Below are 21,722 nucleotides of genomic sequence, written 5' to 3'. Positions count from 1 at the left end.
GTGTTTATTCATTGCAAAAACTACTTGACGATTCACGTTCACAATCATAAATAAAGGAAGACACAATAGAGAAAAATCACAACTTTCATTCATCCTTTGAAGGGAAACTAGACTGCAATACATAGAAGTTGGAAAATACAAGTAATAGAAGCAAATAAACCAACTAGATATCCACCCTAAAAGTGACCCCTTGAGACTTGCGGAGAGCCTCAATATTGGTGATGAGTTCAACCATTATTCTTTTGCAGAACTTGACGAAGTGGTAGACCTCTTTGGGGGTATTATCTGGGCACATGATCAGATCCGCCTCCTTCAACTTGTCGGGAAAGTCTTGAAGGGAATAGTTAGTTAATACCGTCATGTTGGTGTACTTGTCCCTCCATTCTTCGTAAAGGGCTTAGAGATTATGGATGATTTCGTCCCTTTGAATAATGGGAACTTCGAATCCATGGCAACACTCCTCCCAATGTCTGCAGTTGTTTTGCAATTCTACATAGGCTTGGTCATAGATTCCCCTCTTCAAGTTCTTGATTTGCTCGCAAGCTCGTCCAAGGTTGAACTGCTCACGCATGAAGCTTTAGTGAATATTTTCTTTCTCTAGTTGCTCCTTGGCTAGAAAGTCCTTATACTCTTTTAGAGTGGTCCTTAGTTCGAGATTTTGGGCCTCGTAATCTTCCCTCGCTTCTTTCTTCTTGGCATTAGACCTCTCGATAGTATTTTCAAGGTCCTTGATGATTCAGGACGCTCGATCCAACTCTTTGTTGCAGAAGTCTAGCTCAGAATTAGCTCTTTGTAAAGCTCCACCAACCCAAACTCTTTGTCCCTCGGCTAATCGGAGCCTTTTCTTACTGTCTTCAAATTTTTCACAGACTTGCTTACCCTTATCCTCCAAGACGTGGTTACGTTCCTTGGCACGATTCAGTTGGACTCGTAGTTGAGTGTTTTCCAACTCGAGCTCTTTGATTTGGCTGGTAAGTTTGTCCATGTCCTCTTGTAGGATAGGCTCGGGCTTGGGCATCAACGGGAATGAAGAAGGATAAAAAAGAAACGACATCTTAACAATCCTAGCCCTCTCTTTTACCCACACATAGTAGGGTTCCTTGGCTAGGATGTTTTTCTTACCCCATTCATGGTCAATACGGACTATGTTTGTCCAAGCTTTTCTCACTCTTTTCACGTTTGAATCAAGTGGATCCACGGTATTAATGACAAATGGAGTGAAATCTCTTTCCTCGGGGGGACTCGTCATGGCGTACCCTAGTTGTCTCTTGAGTATAGCAGGGTTGTAGTTGATGCAACCTTGCGTTCCTATTAAGGGTACGTTAGAGAACTCTCCACATCTTACGATGACGTCCTTTGTATCCCATTCCCTCTTGTACAATAGAATTGAGTTGGCAGAGAGAGATGCAAATATTTGTGGCCATGTCAGTTTGTTTTCGGAGAAGGGTTCACTTTGAGGCATGCAGGCCCTCATCCAAAGATGTAGCATAGGAGTGAAACAAAGGAAAGTACCTCCCTTCTTATCATGTCTTGTATGGAAGGTATGGTAGAAATTGGCAAGTAAAAAAGGCACCGGATTCTTTGTTAAAACGACTTCAACTGCTAACTGATCCACGAACTTGTCCACATTTGGGAAGAGGACAATTCCATGAATCAAAAGTGCCAAAGTTGCACTATAAAAGTCGGGTCTTCCTTTTTTAATCATTTCCTAAGCATGGGCTTCTAGGAACTTTTGAGTTAAACCTTTGATGGATCCTTTAACTCCCCAATTATCCACTAGCTTGTTGGCGTTGATACCCAAGGTGAGTTAGAGCTCGGTCAAACAGAAGCCTTCTTCCAACTTCGGGAAAGGGTTGTACTCTTTGATTGGTCGATTAGGAGTCTCTCGAGGTCTTCCAAGGTTGGAGAGATTTGTAAGTCGGGGAAAGTGAAGCATCTTAAAGGGACGTCATAATATTGGGACATTGTAGTGATATCACCATAGTCAACCTTCTCGGTTAGAAGATCTACGATGTTCCCAAAATTGGTTCTAAACTTGTTGTCTTTGAGAGCCACGACCTTTGAATAGAGGACCCTTAATGAAATGATGTCGGGACTCTTGAAGCGGAAAGTAAAAGTGCTTTTCCTTGTTGAAGTATCCATAATTGTGTCGGAAAATAGTCTTGTAATTCTGCGTCCAAACAAACGAAAATTTTAAGAGCTTTTCTTATTATTTTGATGATGAATGAATGTATGAATGAATGATTGGCTTATTATTTCCACAGGATTTTAGGCATGGGTTCATGGTTTTGGACCATCGTAACGAAGCATGGAGTTATTAATGACTGCTTAGTAAACCAAGGTTCTCGCTTTGTGTGATCTAAGGCTTTTGGAAAATTGGGTGTAAGACACTGCCCCTAGAGTCATGGACTTCCTTGACTGTCAGCCGCTTATGTCAATTTACTTTCCAGGCGACCGCTCCATCAAAGTCATCTACTCTAAGTGAGATCTTCGTATCAACCCTTATGAGGAAGGCACCTCAGTGGACTATACTACGCGACCATCGGTCTAGGCTAGCCATAGTTTTAAAGGTTCTAAAAAGGGTCTTAGGGTCATTGACTCTAGTAAAAGAAAAGATGCTTACGCCGAAAGCACGACGGTCATCAATCCCCTTAAGAGAATCTACCACTAAGTGAGGTTCTCGTACGACCCTAAGGAGGAAGGCACCTCGCGGATCAATACTACTCAACCTCTCCTATCTCAAGCAAAACTCTCAGATTCGGGTGGGGAGTCCTTCACACAAGGTTTTTTCCCTTTGCAATCAGTATTGCTTCAAACAATTCTTCGTCACAGAACCAAAGTTTCGTACCAACAGGTAAATAAAGAAAATATGTACATGTTAGCAACAGAAGCAGTATATATAGAAAAAAATAGATAATAGATAAATCTCTATGTATGTAAAAGAGAAACAACCAAAACTAGGCTAGACTTGCTTAGGGAATTTTGGTTTCCCCAGCAGAGTCACCAGCTGTCGCTACCGAGATTTCATGATAACGAAACCGGGACTAAAGAGATGCCGAAGATAGGCAAAGTCAGAAGAGTCGCCACCGAATTTTATTTAGTTTACCTCTATCGGAGAGGAGAGGGGAAATATTAGATAAAACCCTTGGAAAGGAGACGGGCACGGGAAGCGCTAAAAGAGAATAAGGAATCGGTCTCACAACCGAGATTTGGGTTCGGAAATCGGTTACGTAAGGGGAAGGTATTAGCACCCCTTACGTCCATGGTACTTCATGGGAACCATTTGGGTTTTTTTACATACATGGGATTTATCTATCATTGTTTTATTTTCAAAAGAATATGTGAAAAGGGGGGTGTTTTTGTTATTATAGTGCTCGCCAAGGATTGGGGCCCTTGTGCCTATGTATCACTCATTCGGGGATGAGGAATCAGAGCTCCGTAGTTCGGAGTAGAAAATGTTTGTGTGTTGGTTGATTTTACCTTTGAAAAAAGGATTTTCGGAATGATACCCTAAGACACAAAAATGAGTTTGATGAGTTGTATTATTTTTACCTTGAATAAGGGTTTTATGAAATGAGTGTTTGTGATTATATTGTACTAAAGTCTATGGGCGGAGGTGATTATTCTAGACAACAAGCCAAGCGTCTTGCGTCCAAAATAATCAGAGTAAGGGTAGGAATGCTCCATTCTCACTCATTCTCCACCACTTAAGGCTCGTGGCACACAATAATAATCGTAATTATTAAATGTTTTGAATTTGACTATGAAAATGTCACTTGATGTTGAATCAAGGGTTTATTTTATTTTGATTATGAAATTTGACTTATGCAACATGAATGCAAAGTAACCAACAAGAAATTAAAGGGTCTCATTGTAAGGTAGCCCAAGAGAAAGCCTTTTGTGTGCAAAAGTGACCTAAGTTAAACAAAGGATAATGGTATTACAAACATGTCCCCCTAAGGTGGTACCATGACGTCATTCTTACAACATGAATGTAAGTTACAAATAAAATCCAACATTTACAAAGTATCACAAAGATAAGGGAAAGACCTCCAAGCAAGGGTCCTACAATGAAATCCTCTAAGTCCAAGTTGATTAAGAGTGGAATGAATATTTTTGTCTTATCATTTTATCATGTTTTTGTTGTTTTTAATGTTTGATGACAATAAAATAAATAACAAGTAAATAAACATGCATGATGAATTTGTACAATGATGATGATGATGAGTACTTTAATGTAAACTACAAGGTAATGACATAAAAGTAAATTACAAGATAAAGAAACAATATCACAATAATAATGGTTAGTGAATATAAATGATATAAAACAAATATAAATCAATAATACTAAAATCACAATAACAAAGGTTAATGATAAACAAAATTAATGAAGTATAATTAGTGGTTAGTAACATGTACAAAAATGAATATTTTTTAAGACTATTTTCTTAGGCCAAAAAGACTTAAAATATGACACATTAAGGGATATCTTATCATTGATGCGAAATATTTAAGATGATTAAAAGATCAACTAATAATAGATTTGTAACAAAGAAAGTTATGCAACCTTAAGTCCATCTATTAATATTTAAAAAAAAGTGATTTGTTCTCTTTCTTTTGTTTTTATTCCTCTTCTATTTAACAAGATAATAAGGTAGTAAATAAATTAGCATAATGTAAATGATATAGTTAGATAACAATAAACATAAACATAAAATACTTGAAATAAAGTGAACAATAAAATAAATTGCAAAAAAAATATGAAAATGGAAAAAAGTTGGTGGTGGTGACTTTTGGGAGAGAAACGTTTTTTTTGTTTTGATTTAGGTTTGGAGAAGAGGGGTTGGATGATATTTTTTTAGAATTTTTGGGGGCTAGAAAGCATGAAAAATGAGGGGGAATAATGCATCTATTTATAGGGAAGCAAGTGGGAAAGTTGGGGGAACCAAATACCCTTTGTGCAAAAAAAGGCTTATTTTTGGTGTCTGCGCAGGGGAAATCGATTTACCTAATTGAGTAAATCGATTTCGTTTTTTTTTATCTTTATATTCATGCCTTGAGCCCATGCAATATGCCTTTGATTATGAATGTTAATATAATTATGGTGATGGAGCAATGAATAAATGTATGTGTAATAGGATCATAGATTTGATGAAAGTTGTTTCGGGATAGGGTGAATTTTGGGGTATGACATGATTATGGAAAGAAGTGAATTTTGGGCTTCATCAAGCCCATTAGGATCTTTGCTAATTTACCACACATTTTCAATGCGCACCCCCCCCCCCCCCCCCCCACCCCTTGAGCGCTTGAAATTCCAGTTGGGCTCAAACACGACCCAATTTCAGTTTTACTACACACACCACCAATATTTAGAATTGCTTGTTGTACCAAAAAGCTGTATTGGGCTCACTTGAGACCCATTAGCCAGAATTCAGGTTATACCACATTTTCCATTTCACGCCCCCTGATTCAATTACAATTTCTTTTAGTTTTCTTAATTGTTTTTTACATTTTAATTAGGTTAATTAACACAACATTAGTAATTAGGTTAATCATTGAAATTAGAATTTAGATCTTGATCATTAGGATATTAGAAGTTAATTAGGATTTTTGCAATTTAATTAGAATTTTAATTAGGACTTTCATTAGAATGATGATTAGGTTTAGTTAGAAACAGTTAGGCTTGATTAAATTGAGAATCATGACAATTTTTAACATTAGGTTAAGATCAACATTAGGTTAGGACCAACTTTAGACCATAAAATTTGACATATTTTGCAAATGACCATTTTGCCCTTATGGGCCTTATTTTGTTATTTTTGTGATAGAATGACATGATCCCATTAGGATTAGAATGTGACATATGATTTTAATAATTTCCTTAAAATTTTAGGAATTTTAATCAACATTTTGACCAATATGTACATGCTCCCTTAGGACTTCTAACTTAGAATTTTCAATCAATCAATGCATGATCCCTTAGGATAGTTTCTAACAATTACTAATTTTGATTAGATCCAAACCTAGTTCCCTAAAACCAAAATAAAACCCATGACTAAATTGATCAAAAGCAATTTTGATTGATTAAATCCTTTGAACTTGTATAATCCTACAGTCTAAATTGAGTGACCAAAAGACCCTTGGTCACTTAATAAGACTTTTCTTCCAAGCTGTGGAGCTTAAGGCCTCAAGACAAGATCTTCAATCAAGGCATCCTTAGTCATACCAAGCAGCAGATTATTCAAGCACATCCAAGGTGGCATCTTCAAAACTTGTTAAATCCAAGTTAGAATAGCGTGACACGAGCCTTAAGCAATAGAGAAGGAGTGCGACTGGAGTATTCCTACCCCCATTCTGAGTATCTTTGGGTATGGGACGTATGACCCAGCGCTCATCGTACTCACCTCTATTCATAGACTTTAGCACAATTCTAATCATACGATTGACAAGTCTCTCTCTCTTCACAAAGCAAAAACAACAAAGTAAGGACATCAATAACTTATCAATCATGAATGAAGTTGTACGATACGAGCCTTAAATAATGGAGAAGGAGTGAGACTGGAGTATTCCTACCCCCATTCTGAGTATCTTTGGGTATGGGACGTATGACCCAGCGCTCATCGTATTCACCTTTATTCATAGACTTTAGTGCAATGCTAATCGATCAATTGATAAGGTCTTCATCTTCAACACAAGAAACAACTACAAAGACTCTTCTCCTTTGATTTGAAAGTTAGTGTGATTCTCATCCAGTAACTATCAAGTATATCCATTCTATTCACTTCAACTCAATCATTCATTTCTTTTGCCTCCATCATCTTGTTTTCAGCCCTAATGGGCTGAACTACGAAAGCTCTTATTTCCTTATTGCATTATGAGGGTACATAGGCAGGAGAATTCAGATTCTCTGCGAGCTATATTTTATTCATCTTATCTATCTTATTTATCAACCTACCTCATCTCTATCCTATGAATCACTCAATCATTCATGCAATCTCTACCATCTTTTTCAGATCAATCATAGTTCTCCTTGGACTCCTTGTCTATCCTTTTAGGACATCCGGATAATAGTCCATCTCTTCAATCGAGAGTTGTTTGGGAAAACAAACCCAAACACTTAATTCAGTCTTTTTGGCTTTACCTTATGATGACGGCCAGCTAGTCCACGTATTGGTAAATGGACACTTTGCTCTTCAATTAAGAGTTTATCCTTCTCTTGGATCCAAGCTACTATCCCGATTTGATCTCGAATTGTCGATTCCCCAACAAGTGATACACTACTCCTTGCACTCCAGTACTATAATCCTTTGTTTGTCTTGTGAGCCCCTGTTGCTTAGACAAATCTCTCTCTTTCTATTCTCCTAGTTCCAAACTACGATTGCTCTGACTTTCTCATTGCACAATGAGAATATGTAGGCACGAGGATAAGAATCCTTGGCGAGCATACTTCTAATTATTCCTCCTTCGCCTTAGGGCATCATCCATATCTTTCACTATTCATTACCTACCTTCGATCATGAATCGTTCACCCAGTGACATGTGGTCTTTTTGACATCGAAATACACTTTCTTTGGAATTCCATACATACCTTTTTAGGACGCCTAACGAATAGTTCGCATTTCTACCAAGAGTTGTTTGGCCCTTAACCCAAACACTTAATTCCTTCTTTTTAGCTAAACACCCTATGTGGCAGCCTGCTAGTCCACGTATCGGTTAAAGTTATTTCCCTCTAAGGTAGAAACCTTATTTCTCTTATGGATTCCAATATACTTTCACCTTTCGATTTCAAACAATACTTATTCAGCCACTTGTTACCAAATCCCCCGATTCTGTGACTTCGGCTACTTCATTCCGTCCATCTCCATGATACATTCATATTCTACCTTCATTCGCTCCATGTGATACACCCTATTCTTTGAGCCAAATACATTACAACTTTGTGCTCCATCTTGCACCTCCTTGTGAACCAAGAGTTGTTTGACCCTTAACCCAAACACCTAATTCATTCTTTTTCGGTTGTTCCAATATAGTGATACAAGTCATGTAGGCCCTCACTTGTTGGTTCATACCTGCTTACTCTTGGGTTCATTTTTCACCCCTCGTTAGAGTTCAAATCATACAATCCTTTGGTTCAAACCATACCTTGATCACACTTCTTTTCACCTCCCACCACTAGTTCTTTGAACTACGGAGCTCTGAATTCCTCATTGCACTATGAGGATACATAGGCATGAGGGCCCTAATCCTCACCGAGCACTCTATCTATTTCTTTCATTTCCCATACTTTTGCGAGTAATCTTGAGATAACACCTATTCGAGCGAGAACAATCAAAATGGTTCCCATGGAGTACCATGGATGTTTGGGGTGCTAATACCTTCCCCTTGCATAACCGACTTCCTTACCCATTATATCTCTTTCCCCCGGGTTTTATTGATATTTTCCCTTCTCTTCGGGGATAAATAAAGTTTGATGGCGACTTTATTGTATGTCCGAGCGTGAGATACGTTCGGGTATATTTCCGCTAGCTTCACCATCGTATTAATTGATGAAGATCAGGCTTCCCAACTTCCTCGACTTTCACCTTTGTAAGACCCTAATTTTGACCCTAAGATCCCTCATGACATCTCATCATATGCATTGGCTTTGGGATCACACCTTGGCATCCTCCTTACCCCTCTCATCCATGGGGTTTGCATTGGGAGAGATCACCAAGCACTTTTTATTTTATCATACTTTGTTTTTCATTATTCACTAACCAAAATACAAAAAATATGTCAATGTATAGTTTGTTACTTTTGTAGGTAGTGTGTATGCTCACTTATGTTCCATCAAGCTCATATATAGGGTTTGAGACCCTCAATGCAATGAGTTTAATCAATAAATAGTTCACATTGGTTTTAGGCATCATATATGGATCCCCATGATCTTCACATGTCATTTTGATCAAGAAATCACCAAGAGTTTGAAGTTTGTTTGCCTTGGAAACCCTAATTCATCTAGGTATCTTGTGTGACTTCTTCAACAAGTTTCTTCAACAATTGATCAAATATTTCAAGGGATACTTCATATTACATCATCTTATGCCTATATGATCCTCCATGATTCCAGAAAGTAAAGAGAATATCAAGCTAGCAAGATGGTTCATGGTGGTTGACCAGAGAAAGTCAACTTGTCAAAATTCGGGTTCCCTAGACCGAATCTCCTACAATTTTTGTCATATGAAAATTCTTCCAAGAGAAAGGTTACTCAAAATGACATTCTAAACAACTTTCATGTTGAATTCAAGATCTAGTTTTTCTTGGAAAGTTAATTTTTATGGTGAAAGATTATAAGTCATTTTGTCTGAACCCTAGTTTGGAGGTCAACTTCCCAAGACTATAACTTGCTCAATTATTATGAGATGAAATCCATTAAAATTCCATGATCAAATTCAAGATGTCTACTTCAACTTTTATTTTTGGAGTAAGTTCAAATTCAACTTGAAAATGCATGTGCCAAGACGAAAACTTATAGGTCACTTTGGACCAATACCATTGAACAAGTGATTTTCCTCAACTTCTAAAATGCATAACTCCTTCATGCCAAATCCAAATGAGGTCAAATTTATGACCAAATTTAAGAGGTTCGAAATAGATACAACTTTAGTGAAGGAACGTCTTTCATTTGAAGTCCATAGAAAAAGTTATTCAAGGTGGAAGAAGTGAACATTTGACTTGGGACTTAGAAAATTTTCAAATATGTTTGATTTCCCAAACGTCCACCTAAATATTCATCATGATCCAAGATTCAAATGGAAAAGTTTTCAACATGAAAGTTGTTCCCCTTGAACTCACCTTTCCAAAAAGTCCAAGATTAGCTTATTTGGATCAAAATTGAGGGACTTTCACATGGCTCCATTGTGGGGTTTGTTTTGGCAAGTTTTGGATTCAAGTGATCATTCTTCTTTGCATGCTTCATTGTAATGACTTCAGCATCAATTACACCCGAATTAGAGTTGGATTACATCATTCCTTAGGCCCAAATCATTGCACATGCATCCATGCAAGTTGGTTACCAAATTTGGCGAATTTCAAGTGGTGCAAAAATCAATTCCAATGCCTATTTAAACAAGCTCATGGCTTCAAAAACTTCATCGACACCCTGCCAAAGCTTTGCTAGACTTATCAAAACCCTCATTTCCATAGAACTTATGAAGGTTTCTCTTGAAATCGAGCTTGAACTTCATCTTCTATTTGGAAGTTCAAACTCCATAAATTCACTTCCCTTTTCATCTCAACCGGCTTCTGCAAGCAAGAGGAAGAGAAAGCAAGCAAATCCAGATCAAGATCAAGTGAAATTGGATCAACTCGAAGGTGATTTTTCAGAAACTTCATCTCTTCGATTCTTTCTGAATTCTTCACCATTCTTTGTGAGTTTTGGTTTGTTGAAATCCTCTCAATGTACGCACTGAGATTAAGTTGCTTTGAGGTCAAATCGAAGCAACTCAGTTCACGATCCTCAAAATTCAAATCCTTGTATCTTTTTATATACTTGCAATTGGAGAAAATTGAGGCCAGATTCAAGCTTCTGAGCATTTTATCTTTAAATCCATGTCTTTGTTTTTCATTTTGGTGATGGTTGATGGTTGACCAGTTCGATGAGGTCCATCGGAGAAGAAGACCGGAGCCCTAGCTCCGGTGATGTGTTGTCACACCTCTCAACCACATGATCCATTCAAAATGTTTTAATCTTAGCCCTAGGTTCTAATTACCACGCATACAATGCATTTGACTTGGTGCATGGTGGAACGCACGTGTGTGGCCATCAGATCTACCACCCCAATTAATGAGGGAGATCTGATGGCCCCTGATTTTCCATATTTTCTGATTTTTCATTTAATTGTGTTAATTTGATTAATTCATATTAATTTCATTTTAATCCAAAAAATATGGGACTTTCACAAAAAATCTTTAAATATTTTCCTCTTTAAATTTATGAATTAAAATTATTTTTTGGTTAATTTTGATATTTTTCATGAATCAATTGTTTTTGTGCATATTTTAAATTGTGTAAAAATACTTCTGACTTTTCAAAAATTATGATTTTTTTTGTATAAGGTCATTTGACGTAGGATAAATCTCTTGGCCATTTATTTGGTGTTTTGAAGAGATTTTAGGTTTGGACCAAACTAAATTTAATTAAAATGCATTTTTTATTTGATTTTTAATTGATTAATTGTATAGAAATTATGTTCAGTCATTTTTATTGACTTATGATGTTTGGCTATGTGTTTAGGCCTTGGTCAAGGTTGATTTGACTTTTGTTCAGTTAAAGTCATTGGATTTAGGGGATTGATGAAATGTACGTTTCATCTCCCAAAATGAATGAATGATTTTAATTTGATAAAATTCCTCCCGTGACCAATTTGTGTTTCTCTCATCTCCCCTCCCTCTTCATCTTCAATCCCACTCTTTCCCATCCCTTTCATTGACCAATGAAATCTCCAAATCCTAAGGCTAATTGGTTCATCAATAACCTTGTATTAGATGAACTAATACAAGTATGGATGAGATAGGTCTACCATTTGATTTGTTTTCTTTTAGTGTGTGGTATATTTTAGGAGTTTGGTTCATTATACCAAATCTCTAACATGCATTAGCACCTAAATTTTTATTGACCGGCCTCAGATAGTTGTGACTTCTACATAAGTCCAATTACGATTTCTTAACATAGAGCTAAATTTTGACCCTAAAGGCATATCATTCTAGTAAGTGAGATTGTAAGTCTCCCATCTTTCATGGTATTGGGTTAAGGATCCATGCTTGTGAATAGATGGTTGAGTGTTCTCTAAAGAATGACTTAATCAATTGAAAAGGAAAACTCCACTAACATCTAATTAAGTTTGGACTAACACTAACTATTATTAAGCTTGCTTTACTTTCAAGTCATTTACTTTATGCAATTTAAATTCAAGTTATTTACCATTTCATTTGTCGTTTATATATCATTTAATTTGTTTGTGTATTTTGTTTGTGTTTATGGTCTTATGACCTTAAAATACTTAATAAACAACTAAAACCCTAAATAATGTTTGTGTAGACTGTTGGGTTTGATCTGAGCTTTTAGACTTAGAATTAGGCAACATTTCATATGCAAAAGGACTTGGCCAATGACAACATTTCTGAGACCAAGTCATTGTGATTTGAAGTTTCATCTGATGCAAGTATTGGGATCCATTTGAGTTCATCTGATACATGGTCTTGATGCAAATATTATTTTGATCTCATGCCTAATGTCTTATTCTGAGCAAAAATCAAGGAGTGTTTCATCTGATACATGAGGAGACAAAGAAGATTGTTAGCTATGGACCTGTTTGCTTGAATGTGGCCATCTTTATTTAATGCCTTGCTCTTCATATTGCTAATTGCTTGCTGACTATTGCTTGATTCAAAGTCCAAAGGGAAAATGGGTTTTCTATATGACATTCTTGTCTATTGGATTGCATCCCATTGGTCAGATCTTTTCAACTCTTAACTTTTAATTTTATGCTTAGGATTAGTCTCTTCATCTCCTCTCACTTCTTAAATTTCAAAATCTCTCCCCCTTTTCAAAAACTTTCTTTGATTGTGACTTCAAACTTAGACCTTATTTCAAATTAGAAACTTTGGCCTTATGCCAATGAATTTTCAAACTCTTTTCTTAAATAAAACTTGAAAATGAATCTAGTCATATTAACTTAAAATTTCAAAGACAAAAAGAACTAACACCCATTCAAACTTTTGGGCCTTTTGTGCCTCTTTTAAACTTAACTTTTGATTAAAAGTAATCCACTCATTTTGAAATTGATACCACAAATTACGAGGTTTTGATCCCTCATTTTTATATTGGTACGTAGGCGCAAGTCCGAAGGTATTGTCAAACACAAAAAATATAATTAGTGAATTCTTTTCTCATCCCCACACTCTATTTATTGCAAACTCCTTTTATACCAAAAACACATACACACATAAAAAAGGGCTCCCTAGGAGTACCTAGGACACTTTGGGTGCTAACACCTCCCCTCTGTGTAACCAACCCCCTTACCTGTAATCTCTGGCATTTTATTAGTTTTGATTTGATTATCTTTGGGTTTTGTTTGTACTTTTCCCTTTTCCTTTGGAAACAATAAAAGCGTGGTGGCGACTCTGGTTTTATTGACGTTAAGTTTATCCATAGTTTAATGGTCATGAGTTTACCACTACAGAAATTAAGTGGCGACTCTGTTGGGGAGTAGTCCTCAGTGGGTTTAGCCTACTTTTCTATGTGTATATAATTGTATATTTGATGTTTGTATACTTGTTTGTGTTATATAATCTACTTGTTGTGCTTGGTGATCTCTGAGTGGTGAGATAAGTTCTAACCCGAACTTGAGTGCAATTAAGATAGGAGGATGGTATAGTCATGTTCGACTTGTGTGGAGTAGTCCTTAACAAGTTGGCTTGAGACCCATCTGCTCAGTGGAGACCCTTTTGGAGTTATTAATTTCACACCAGTTATTTATGTTTAGGCGTTACTTTCTTTGATTTGGGGTCCGAGAAGCTGAGGACCGTAGAACATTTAACCCAACTTAGCCTATTTAGGATGTAGTGTGGAGACTATTCAGGTGTAGACCTGATAACAATTGTTACGCGATACTACACTCAGATGAGTTTCTCTTGAGAATATTATGGGTTGATGAGTCAGTCATCCTAACCTATAATATCCGATAGATGGACTTAAGACTCTGGGAACTTTTCAGAACATGATCTACATGTTTTTATCCTTAGTACACTCCTTTGGGATGGTTCTTTACCCGACTCCATGCTCGTGACGTACAACGAACCCTTTAATTATTGGTTGATCTGATCAAGTCTTGTCAATATCAATGGAACTTGGGTGTTGATAAGGTGAAAACCATAATCCACCAAAATGGATGATTGATCTTGACAATTTCTTGATCCATCCCTTGACCTTTGTTTTTTTTCCTTGTGTGTGATCCCTTGTTTATGATTGTTGCATTAATGCATTCATAAGCATCATAACATCTATCACACAAAAATAACTTCAAGGAACAAAGGTCTTATTTGCAAATATTTTCAGACCATGGACTGTGGACGGAGGAACATTAAGAAGTACAGTTTCAGATGTCCTGATTTGAAAGAGCTAAGGAAGTTATCATCCTTTGTATTAGATCCCTTGGACTTCAAGCAACGTCATGGGAAGCTTCTATCAGTGTTATCTACTGATGTGGTTGAAGGACTCTTGAGTGTGTTGGTTCAGTTATATGACCCTCCCTACCGTTGCTTCACTTTTCCCGATTATCAGCTTATGCCTACGTTAGAGGAGTATGACCATCTCTTGGGATTACCTATTTCTGACAAAGTGCTTTTTAGTGGATTGGAAGAGATTCCCAGATCTCATATCATTACTAAAGCCCTTCATCTGAAGAAGTCCGGGATTGAAGCTCATTGGGTGAAGAAAGGAGGAATATTTGGGTTGACTTCTGAGTTTCTCATTGGGAAAGCTACTGTCTTTGCTCAAGCCGGTAGTGTGGACGCTTTTGAAGCCATCTTTGTGTTGCTCATCTATGGTTTAGCTTTGTTCCCTAACATTGACAATTTTGTTGATGTTAACGCCATTAGAATCTTCTTGATTGGGAATCCTGTGCCTACTCTGTTGGGTGATATGTACTTTTATTTGCATTTGAGGAATTCTAAAGGTGGTGGGACTATTGTATGATGTGTTCCTCTTCTATGCAAATGGTTTATTTTGCACTTGCCTCAGACGTCGACTTTTTTGGAAAACAAACAATGTCTACGGTGGTCTTAGAGACTTATGTCTCTCACTAATGATGATATTGTTTGGTATGATTCTGCATTGAGTAGTATTGATATTATTGATAGTTGTGGTGAATTCTCTAATGTGCCCCTCATTGGTACACAAGGAGGAATAAATTACAACCCTGTTTTGGCTTGTTGTCAACTTGGGTTCCCCTTGAGAGACAAACCAAATAACATTCAGTTAGAAGGTCTTTTCTATCAACAGAGGAAAGAGCCCCAACTTTTGAAGCATAAGATGATACATACTTGGCATAATGTGCATAGGAAAGGAAGATCCGAGCTTGGCCCACACAACTGTGTAGCTTTAGAAGTTTACACTATTTGGGTGAAAAAGAGAGCTTTGGAGTTGAAGATGTCGTACGCTTGTGAGAGACCTATGTATTTGGTTGTGGCTGAGCCATTAACTCTCCCTAACCAATATGTAGAGGAGTTGGAAGATGCACTCTCCAAGATGAAGCAATAGAAAAATATGTGGGAAGAGCGGTTCCATGCTCTGAGTCGAAAGCATGAGGAGTTGCAGCTTGAGTCAAAGGACAAAGATGCACTTATTAAACTTCTTGAAGACCGAGCAGTGAAGAGACAGAGAGAGACAGGGGGTCCATCTTCCTCTAGTATACCTCAACCTTTCGGTGCTTGGAAGAAGATTGTTGATCAGCTTGTCCTTGAGAAGGCTCAAATGAAGACATTTTTTGAGACCGAGATCCGACGCATCCGAAGGAAGTACGTGCCAACAGCCAGATCATCTAACACTGTTGCTAGGGGATCCTTAGGATGATTAGTTTCCTTTTCTCTTGTATTTATACTTTGGTTTCTGAAATTGTACTCAATGTAATCCTTCCAAATTATATGATAAAAGGGATTTTATGGTCAATCAAATTGTTACTATTGTTACTATTTAATATTTGCAAATAGAACTTCGTATGTTCCTTGAAATTAAAAATAAACAAAAACATTTCATTTCATGCCCCATTTGCATAACACGTTTTCTTCTGCGAGATGTCTTATCGGTTATTCTTCTATGCTTTAGCCAAGTTGACTCACCGATACATCACTCGTGCCAATCAACCCAAGATCATGAAGCATTTGGAACAAGAGAACAAAGAGTTGAAGGTGAGATTGCCCGACTGACTTCCATGATGGAGTTTGTTCTTGCTGCACATAATCAATCTCCACCAACTCCCGCAACTCCTCCCCAGAAGATTGTCATCTACGAGGTTGCTACCTCAACCATTCCGGCTGCTGCTACTCAATCCGGTCCAACTATGCCTGCTGGATTCCCGTGGGGGATGCCACCAAATTTCATGCCTGAAGGGTTTGTGCCTACATTTGCTTCTATTCCGACATCTAGCCAGGTCATGTTTGTGCCACCTCCAGTTGTTCATACCTTGCCTCGTGTTGAGGATACCATCTACCATTTTGAGCCGTCTGAGGACCCAAATGTTTATGAGAAGATGGATGAAATGAAGGATCATTTCCTTAAGCTGCACAAGGAGTTGAAAAAGTTGAGAGGAAAAGACCTGTTTGGTAAGAGTGATGCTGAACTCTTCTTGCTACCCAATGTGAAGATCTCGACAAAGTTCAAAGTCCCTGACTTTGAAAAGTATAAGGGAAATACTTGTCCACTTAGTCACCTTGTTATGTACGCCATAAAGATGTCAACTCAAACGGATAATGATCAGTTGTTAATTCACTACTTTCAAGACAGTTTGACTAGTGCCGCTCTGAGATGGTATATGGGGCTAGACAGTGCAAGTGTTCGTACGTTCAACGATTTGGGTGAAGCTTTTATGAAGCAGTACAAGTATAATATGGATATGGCACCTGATAGAGACCAATTGAGGTCTATGTCTCAGAAGGATAAAGATACGTTTAAAGAGTATGCTCAAAGATCGAGAGAACTTGTTGCTCAAATTAATCCTCCATTGGAAGAGAATGAGATGACGAAGATTTTCCTGAAGACCCTGAGTTTGTTTTATTACAAACGCATGATTGCCAGTGCTCCAAGTGACTTTACCGATATGGTAAACATGGGGATGAGATTAGAGGAAGGAGTCTGTGAGGGACGTATGTCTAAGGAAGAAGTGTCATCCAGCAAGAAGTATAGGAGTGGGTTTGCCAAAAGAAAGGAAGGGGAAACCAACTTAGTATCTGTGGGGAGGCAGAGGAGGCCTCATGTTAGAAGAAATCCTCAACCGCGTCAGCATCAGCATCAAGTTTCATCAGTAATTCTAGTGTTTTCCAGTAGTTCTAACAATCAATCAATTCCGATTCAGAAACAACAACGTCAACAACAACTGCAACAAAGAACCACCACCAACACCAACAACAACAACAAAAATAATTAACAACATAACTTCGAGAGGAAGAAGGTCTCTTTTGACCCTATTCCTATATTATATGTTGAATTGTATCCATCTTTGGTTCTCAAGAACCTACTTCAACCAAGAAATTCACCTCAAATTCCCGAGCCACTTCCATGGTGGTACAAACCTGAACTCCGATGTGCCTCTCACCAAGGAGCTCCTGGCCATAACATAGAGAACTGATATCCGTTGAAATATGAGGTACAGAAGCTTGTGAAGAGTAGGATGGTGTCCTTTGAGGACCGTGCGCCGAATGTGAAAGCCAATTTGTTGGATGCCCATGGTAATGCTTCATTCAACATGGTAGATGGTTGTCCTGGAGAGTATGAGGTTTATGATGTTCGCCATATCAGACAATCTTTGGTTGCAATTCATAGAGATATCTGTTTGGTCAGTGATTGTGAGCATGTCCATGATGGTTGTATGGTATGCAGCATGAACCCTCGAGGATGTGTCATTGTCAAGAAGGATATTCAGAGGTTAATGGATGAAGGGCTTATCCAAATCAGTCAGTCTAGGGAGGTAGGTGATGTAAATGTGATAGTGCCAGTGTTCAAGACCCCTGAGTGGGTAGTAATTCAATATGGTAGTAAGGTCAGCCCCAACATCAATAGATAAGTATCACCGTTGGTAATACGGTTAGCGGGCCTTGTCCCATATACATCCGACAAAGCTGTTCCTTATCAGTATAACGCCACCATGGTGGAGAATGGTCAAGTGGTTCCGTTTCCTGTAGCAAATTCTGTGGTAAATATAGCTGATATCGCAAAGGTGACCTGTAGTGGTCGTGTATTTGGTCCAGTCTTTCCAAAGGAGGCAGAGGATGCAATTAGTAAGAAGGTGGATGTACCTGTGGTGAATCCAATTAATGCTCCAATGTGTTAGTCTGGTGAATCCTGAGGCTGAGGAAGAGACTGATGAAGAAGTATCTGATGAATTATCTCGTCTACTTGAGCATGAGGAAAAATCCATTCAACCATTCGAAGAGCAAATTGAGTTACTCAACTTGGGTTCCGAAGATGATGTCAAGGACGTCAAAGTTGGGTCTCAATTGTGTCCAGAGGTTAGGAAGAGGTTGGTTGATCTTCTTCGAGAATATTCATATATGTTTTCTTGGTCCTATCAAGACATTCCTGGTTTGGATTCTGAGATTGTGGAGCATAGATTTCCATTGAACCCAGAATGCCTGCCAGTCAAGCAGAAGTTGAGGAGAACTCATCCAGATATGGCAGTGAAGATCAAAGAAGAAGTGCAAAAACAGATTGATGGTGGTTTTCTTGTTACCGCCGAGTATCCATAGTGGGTGGCCAATATTGTGCCTGTTTCGAAGAAGGATGGAAAAGTACGATGTGCGTTGATTACAGAGATTTGAATAAAGCTAGTCCGAAAGATGATTTCCCTCTGCCACACATCGATATGTTGGTAGACAATAAAGCTAAATTCAAAGTATTTTCGTTTATGGATGATTTTCTGGTTATATCAGATCAAAATGGCACCCGAAGATATGGAGAAGACCACATTTATTACGCCCTGAGGAACATTCTGTTATAGAGTGATGCCTTTCGGTTTAAAGAATGCTGGTGCAACATACCAGAGAGCTATGACCACTCTTTTTCATGATATGATGCATAAAGAGATTGAGGTCTATGGTGATGATATGATTGCCAAATCAAGTGATGAAAAAGAACATGTTAGGAATTTGTTGAAGTTATTCCAGCATTGAGGAAGTACCAACTCCGATTGAATCCCAATAAGTGTACTTTTGGTGTTTGTTCGCGTAAGTTATTGGGCTTTATTGTCAGCGAGAAGGGTATTGAAGTTGATCCCGCCAAGGTCAAAGCAATACAAGAAATGTCTGTTGTAGCGGTAAATTCACGATCATCAAGCTATGGATAAGCAAGACATCAATAAAACCAGAGTCACCACCGCGCTTTTATTGTTTCCAAGGGAAAAGGGAAAATTACGAACAAGACCCAAAAAAATAAGAAGTTTTCAAATCAAAACTAATAAAATGCCATAGATTACAGGTAAGGGGGGTTGGTTACATAGAGGGAAGGTGTTAGCACCCAAAGTGTCCTAGGTACTCCTAGGGAGGCCTTTCTTGTGTGCATATGTATTTTATACAAAATTATGTTTACAAACAAATAGAATGGGGGGATGAGAAAATAATTCATTACTTATATTTTTATGTTTGACAAGACCTTCAGACTTGCGCCTACGTACCAACATAAAATGAGGGATCAAAACCTCGTAGTTCGTGGTATAAATTTGAAAGTGGATGCATTGCTTTTTAACAAAAAATTAAGTTTGAAAGGCACAAGGCCTAAAATGGTTTGAATGAGTTAGTTCTTTTTGGCTTTTTGAAAGTTTTAAGTCAAGTATGATTAATTTTATTTACAAGTTTGATTAAGAAAAGAAGTTTGAAAATGCAATGGCATAAAACTAAAGTTTCTAGTTTGCAAGATAGTCAAAGTTTAGAAAACAAGGACAAGCAAAGAAGTTTTTAAAAGGAGGGAGAGATTTTGAAATTAAATAAGCGGGGAAGAGATGAAGAGACTAATCCTAAGCACAAATTTAAAAGTTGAGAGTTGAAAAGATCTACCAATGGACTGCAATCCAATAGACAAGAATGTCATATAGAAACCCAAATTCCCTTGGACATTAGAATCAAGCAACAAACAATGCACAAAATATCAACTTGAAGAGTAAGGCATCAAATAAAGATAGTCACATCCAAGCTTAGAAACTCCAAGATCTTCTTCAAGTTTGCCCATATAGTAGATGAATTCCACCGGTCACAGGTTCAAAGTAACAGGTTCGGAATGACCATGTTGTAGATGAACTCAAATGAATTATTCATGATGTATCAGATGAAGTTTCAGATTACAAGCACTTGGTTTCATGAAAGTTGGCATTGGCCAAGTCCTTTGCATAGGGAGTGTTGTCTAAATTCTAAGTCCAATAGTCTTAGATCAAACCAACAGTCCACACAAGATATTTTTTTGAGTTTTTGTTCTTATTATGTACATTCGTGGTCAAAGACCACACAAACTAACACAATATGCACAAATAAAATATATCACAAAATATGGTACATATGGACAAAGTGAAAATGGCATTAACATAAACAATTAGAATGGTATGAATAATGGCAAATGAATAAGGCTTAAAAATAAAGTGCATTAAAGTAAATGACTTGAAATTAAATGTTAGTTGTTAAGAAGTTAGAAGCTAATATTGCTTTTGCTTTTTATTTTAAGTCATTCTTTGGAGAACACTCAACCCACTTATCACAAGCATGGATCCTTGAACCAAGATATCTTCCAAAGGAAGGAAAGAAGGCCAAGTTTCCACACAATACCATGAAAGAGGGGAGACTTACAATCTCACTAACTAGAATGCTATGCCTTTTTGTGTCAAAATTTAGCGCTATGTTAAGTAATCGTTATAGGGCTTATGTAGAAGTCACAACTATTTGAGGTCGGGCAATAAAATTTTGGTGTTAATGCATGTTAGAGACTTAGTATAATGGACTATGCTCATGAAACATATCGCACACAAAAAGAATATGCAAAAGTGTTGGCCTAATCTCATTCATACTTATGTTGATTTTGCAATCACCTAGCCTTAGGATATGGAGATATCATAGGTCCATGACATGAATTCATAAAGAAGGGGAATGAGATGAAAAGGGAGGGGAATGGATCAAACTCAAATTTGACAAATGAGGACTTTTACCAAATTAAGATCATTCATTCATTTTGGGAGATGGAATGTACATTCCATCAATCCCCTAAATCCAATGATCTTAACCTAACAAAGTCAAATCAACCTTGACCAAGGCCCAACAACACAATTCAAACTTACAAAGTTCATCAAAATGGCTCAACACAATCATTTGGCATTTATTCAATTTAAAAATACTAAAAATAATGCATTAAATTAAATATGGTTTGTCAAATTCCTAAAACCTCATCAAAACACCAAAGATATGGTCATGAGATTTATCATAGGACAAACAAGGTCAAAGGACCTTGGAGAATATTTTTTAGAATTTTTGGAAACTTAAAAGTATTTTTAAACAATTAAAAATATTCAAAAAATCAATTAAATCATGAAAAATATTAATAATGATCCAAACAAAATTTTAATTCAAAATATGAAAGAGGATTTTATTTAAATTTCTTTGGTGAAACTCTCATATTTTTTGGATTAATGTTAAAATTAATATGAATTAATGAAAATCAAAGGAATAAAATGAAAATCAGAAATTATAAAAAAGCGTGGACCACTTGATCTCCCTCATTAATTGAGATGGTAGATCAAGTGGACACAAACACGCGTTCCATGATGGAACTTAGTCAACGCGCCACAAAAGCGGTCATCAAAACCAACGCGTAGGATTAAAATAAATTAAAATGGATCAATGGCTCTGAACCTTGCCACCTAACTGCCGGAGTAAATGGCCAGTCACCTTCTCAGGCGAACCTCGCCGGACTAGTTCAATCATCTGAAGGTGAG

The 21,722-nt window shown here is 37.3% G+C and overlaps 1 protein-coding gene across 1 annotated transcript; it reads right to left on the bottom strand.

Annotated features, from left to right (window-relative positions):
• Positions 1 to 736: 736 nt before the first annotated feature.
• On the bottom strand, positions 737 to 1,705 carry LOC127129631 (uncharacterized). The gene has a single exon (XM_051058783.1). It carries the CDS (start codon positions 1,703 to 1,705, stop codon positions 737 to 739), a length of 969 nt encoding a protein of 322 aa, XP_050914740.1.
• Between the last annotated feature and the right edge of the window lie 20,017 nt (positions 1,706 to 21,722).

Source organism: Lathyrus oleraceus, chromosome 3, assembly GCF_024323335.1.
Source record: "Lathyrus oleraceus cultivar Zhongwan6 chromosome 3, CAAS_Psat_ZW6_1.0, whole genome shotgun sequence".
Taxonomy (NCBI): Eukaryota; Viridiplantae; Streptophyta; class Magnoliopsida; order Fabales; family Fabaceae; genus Lathyrus; species Lathyrus oleraceus.
Note: the sequence above shows the minus strand (reverse complement) of the source record. Positions and strands in the feature narration are given on the sequence as shown.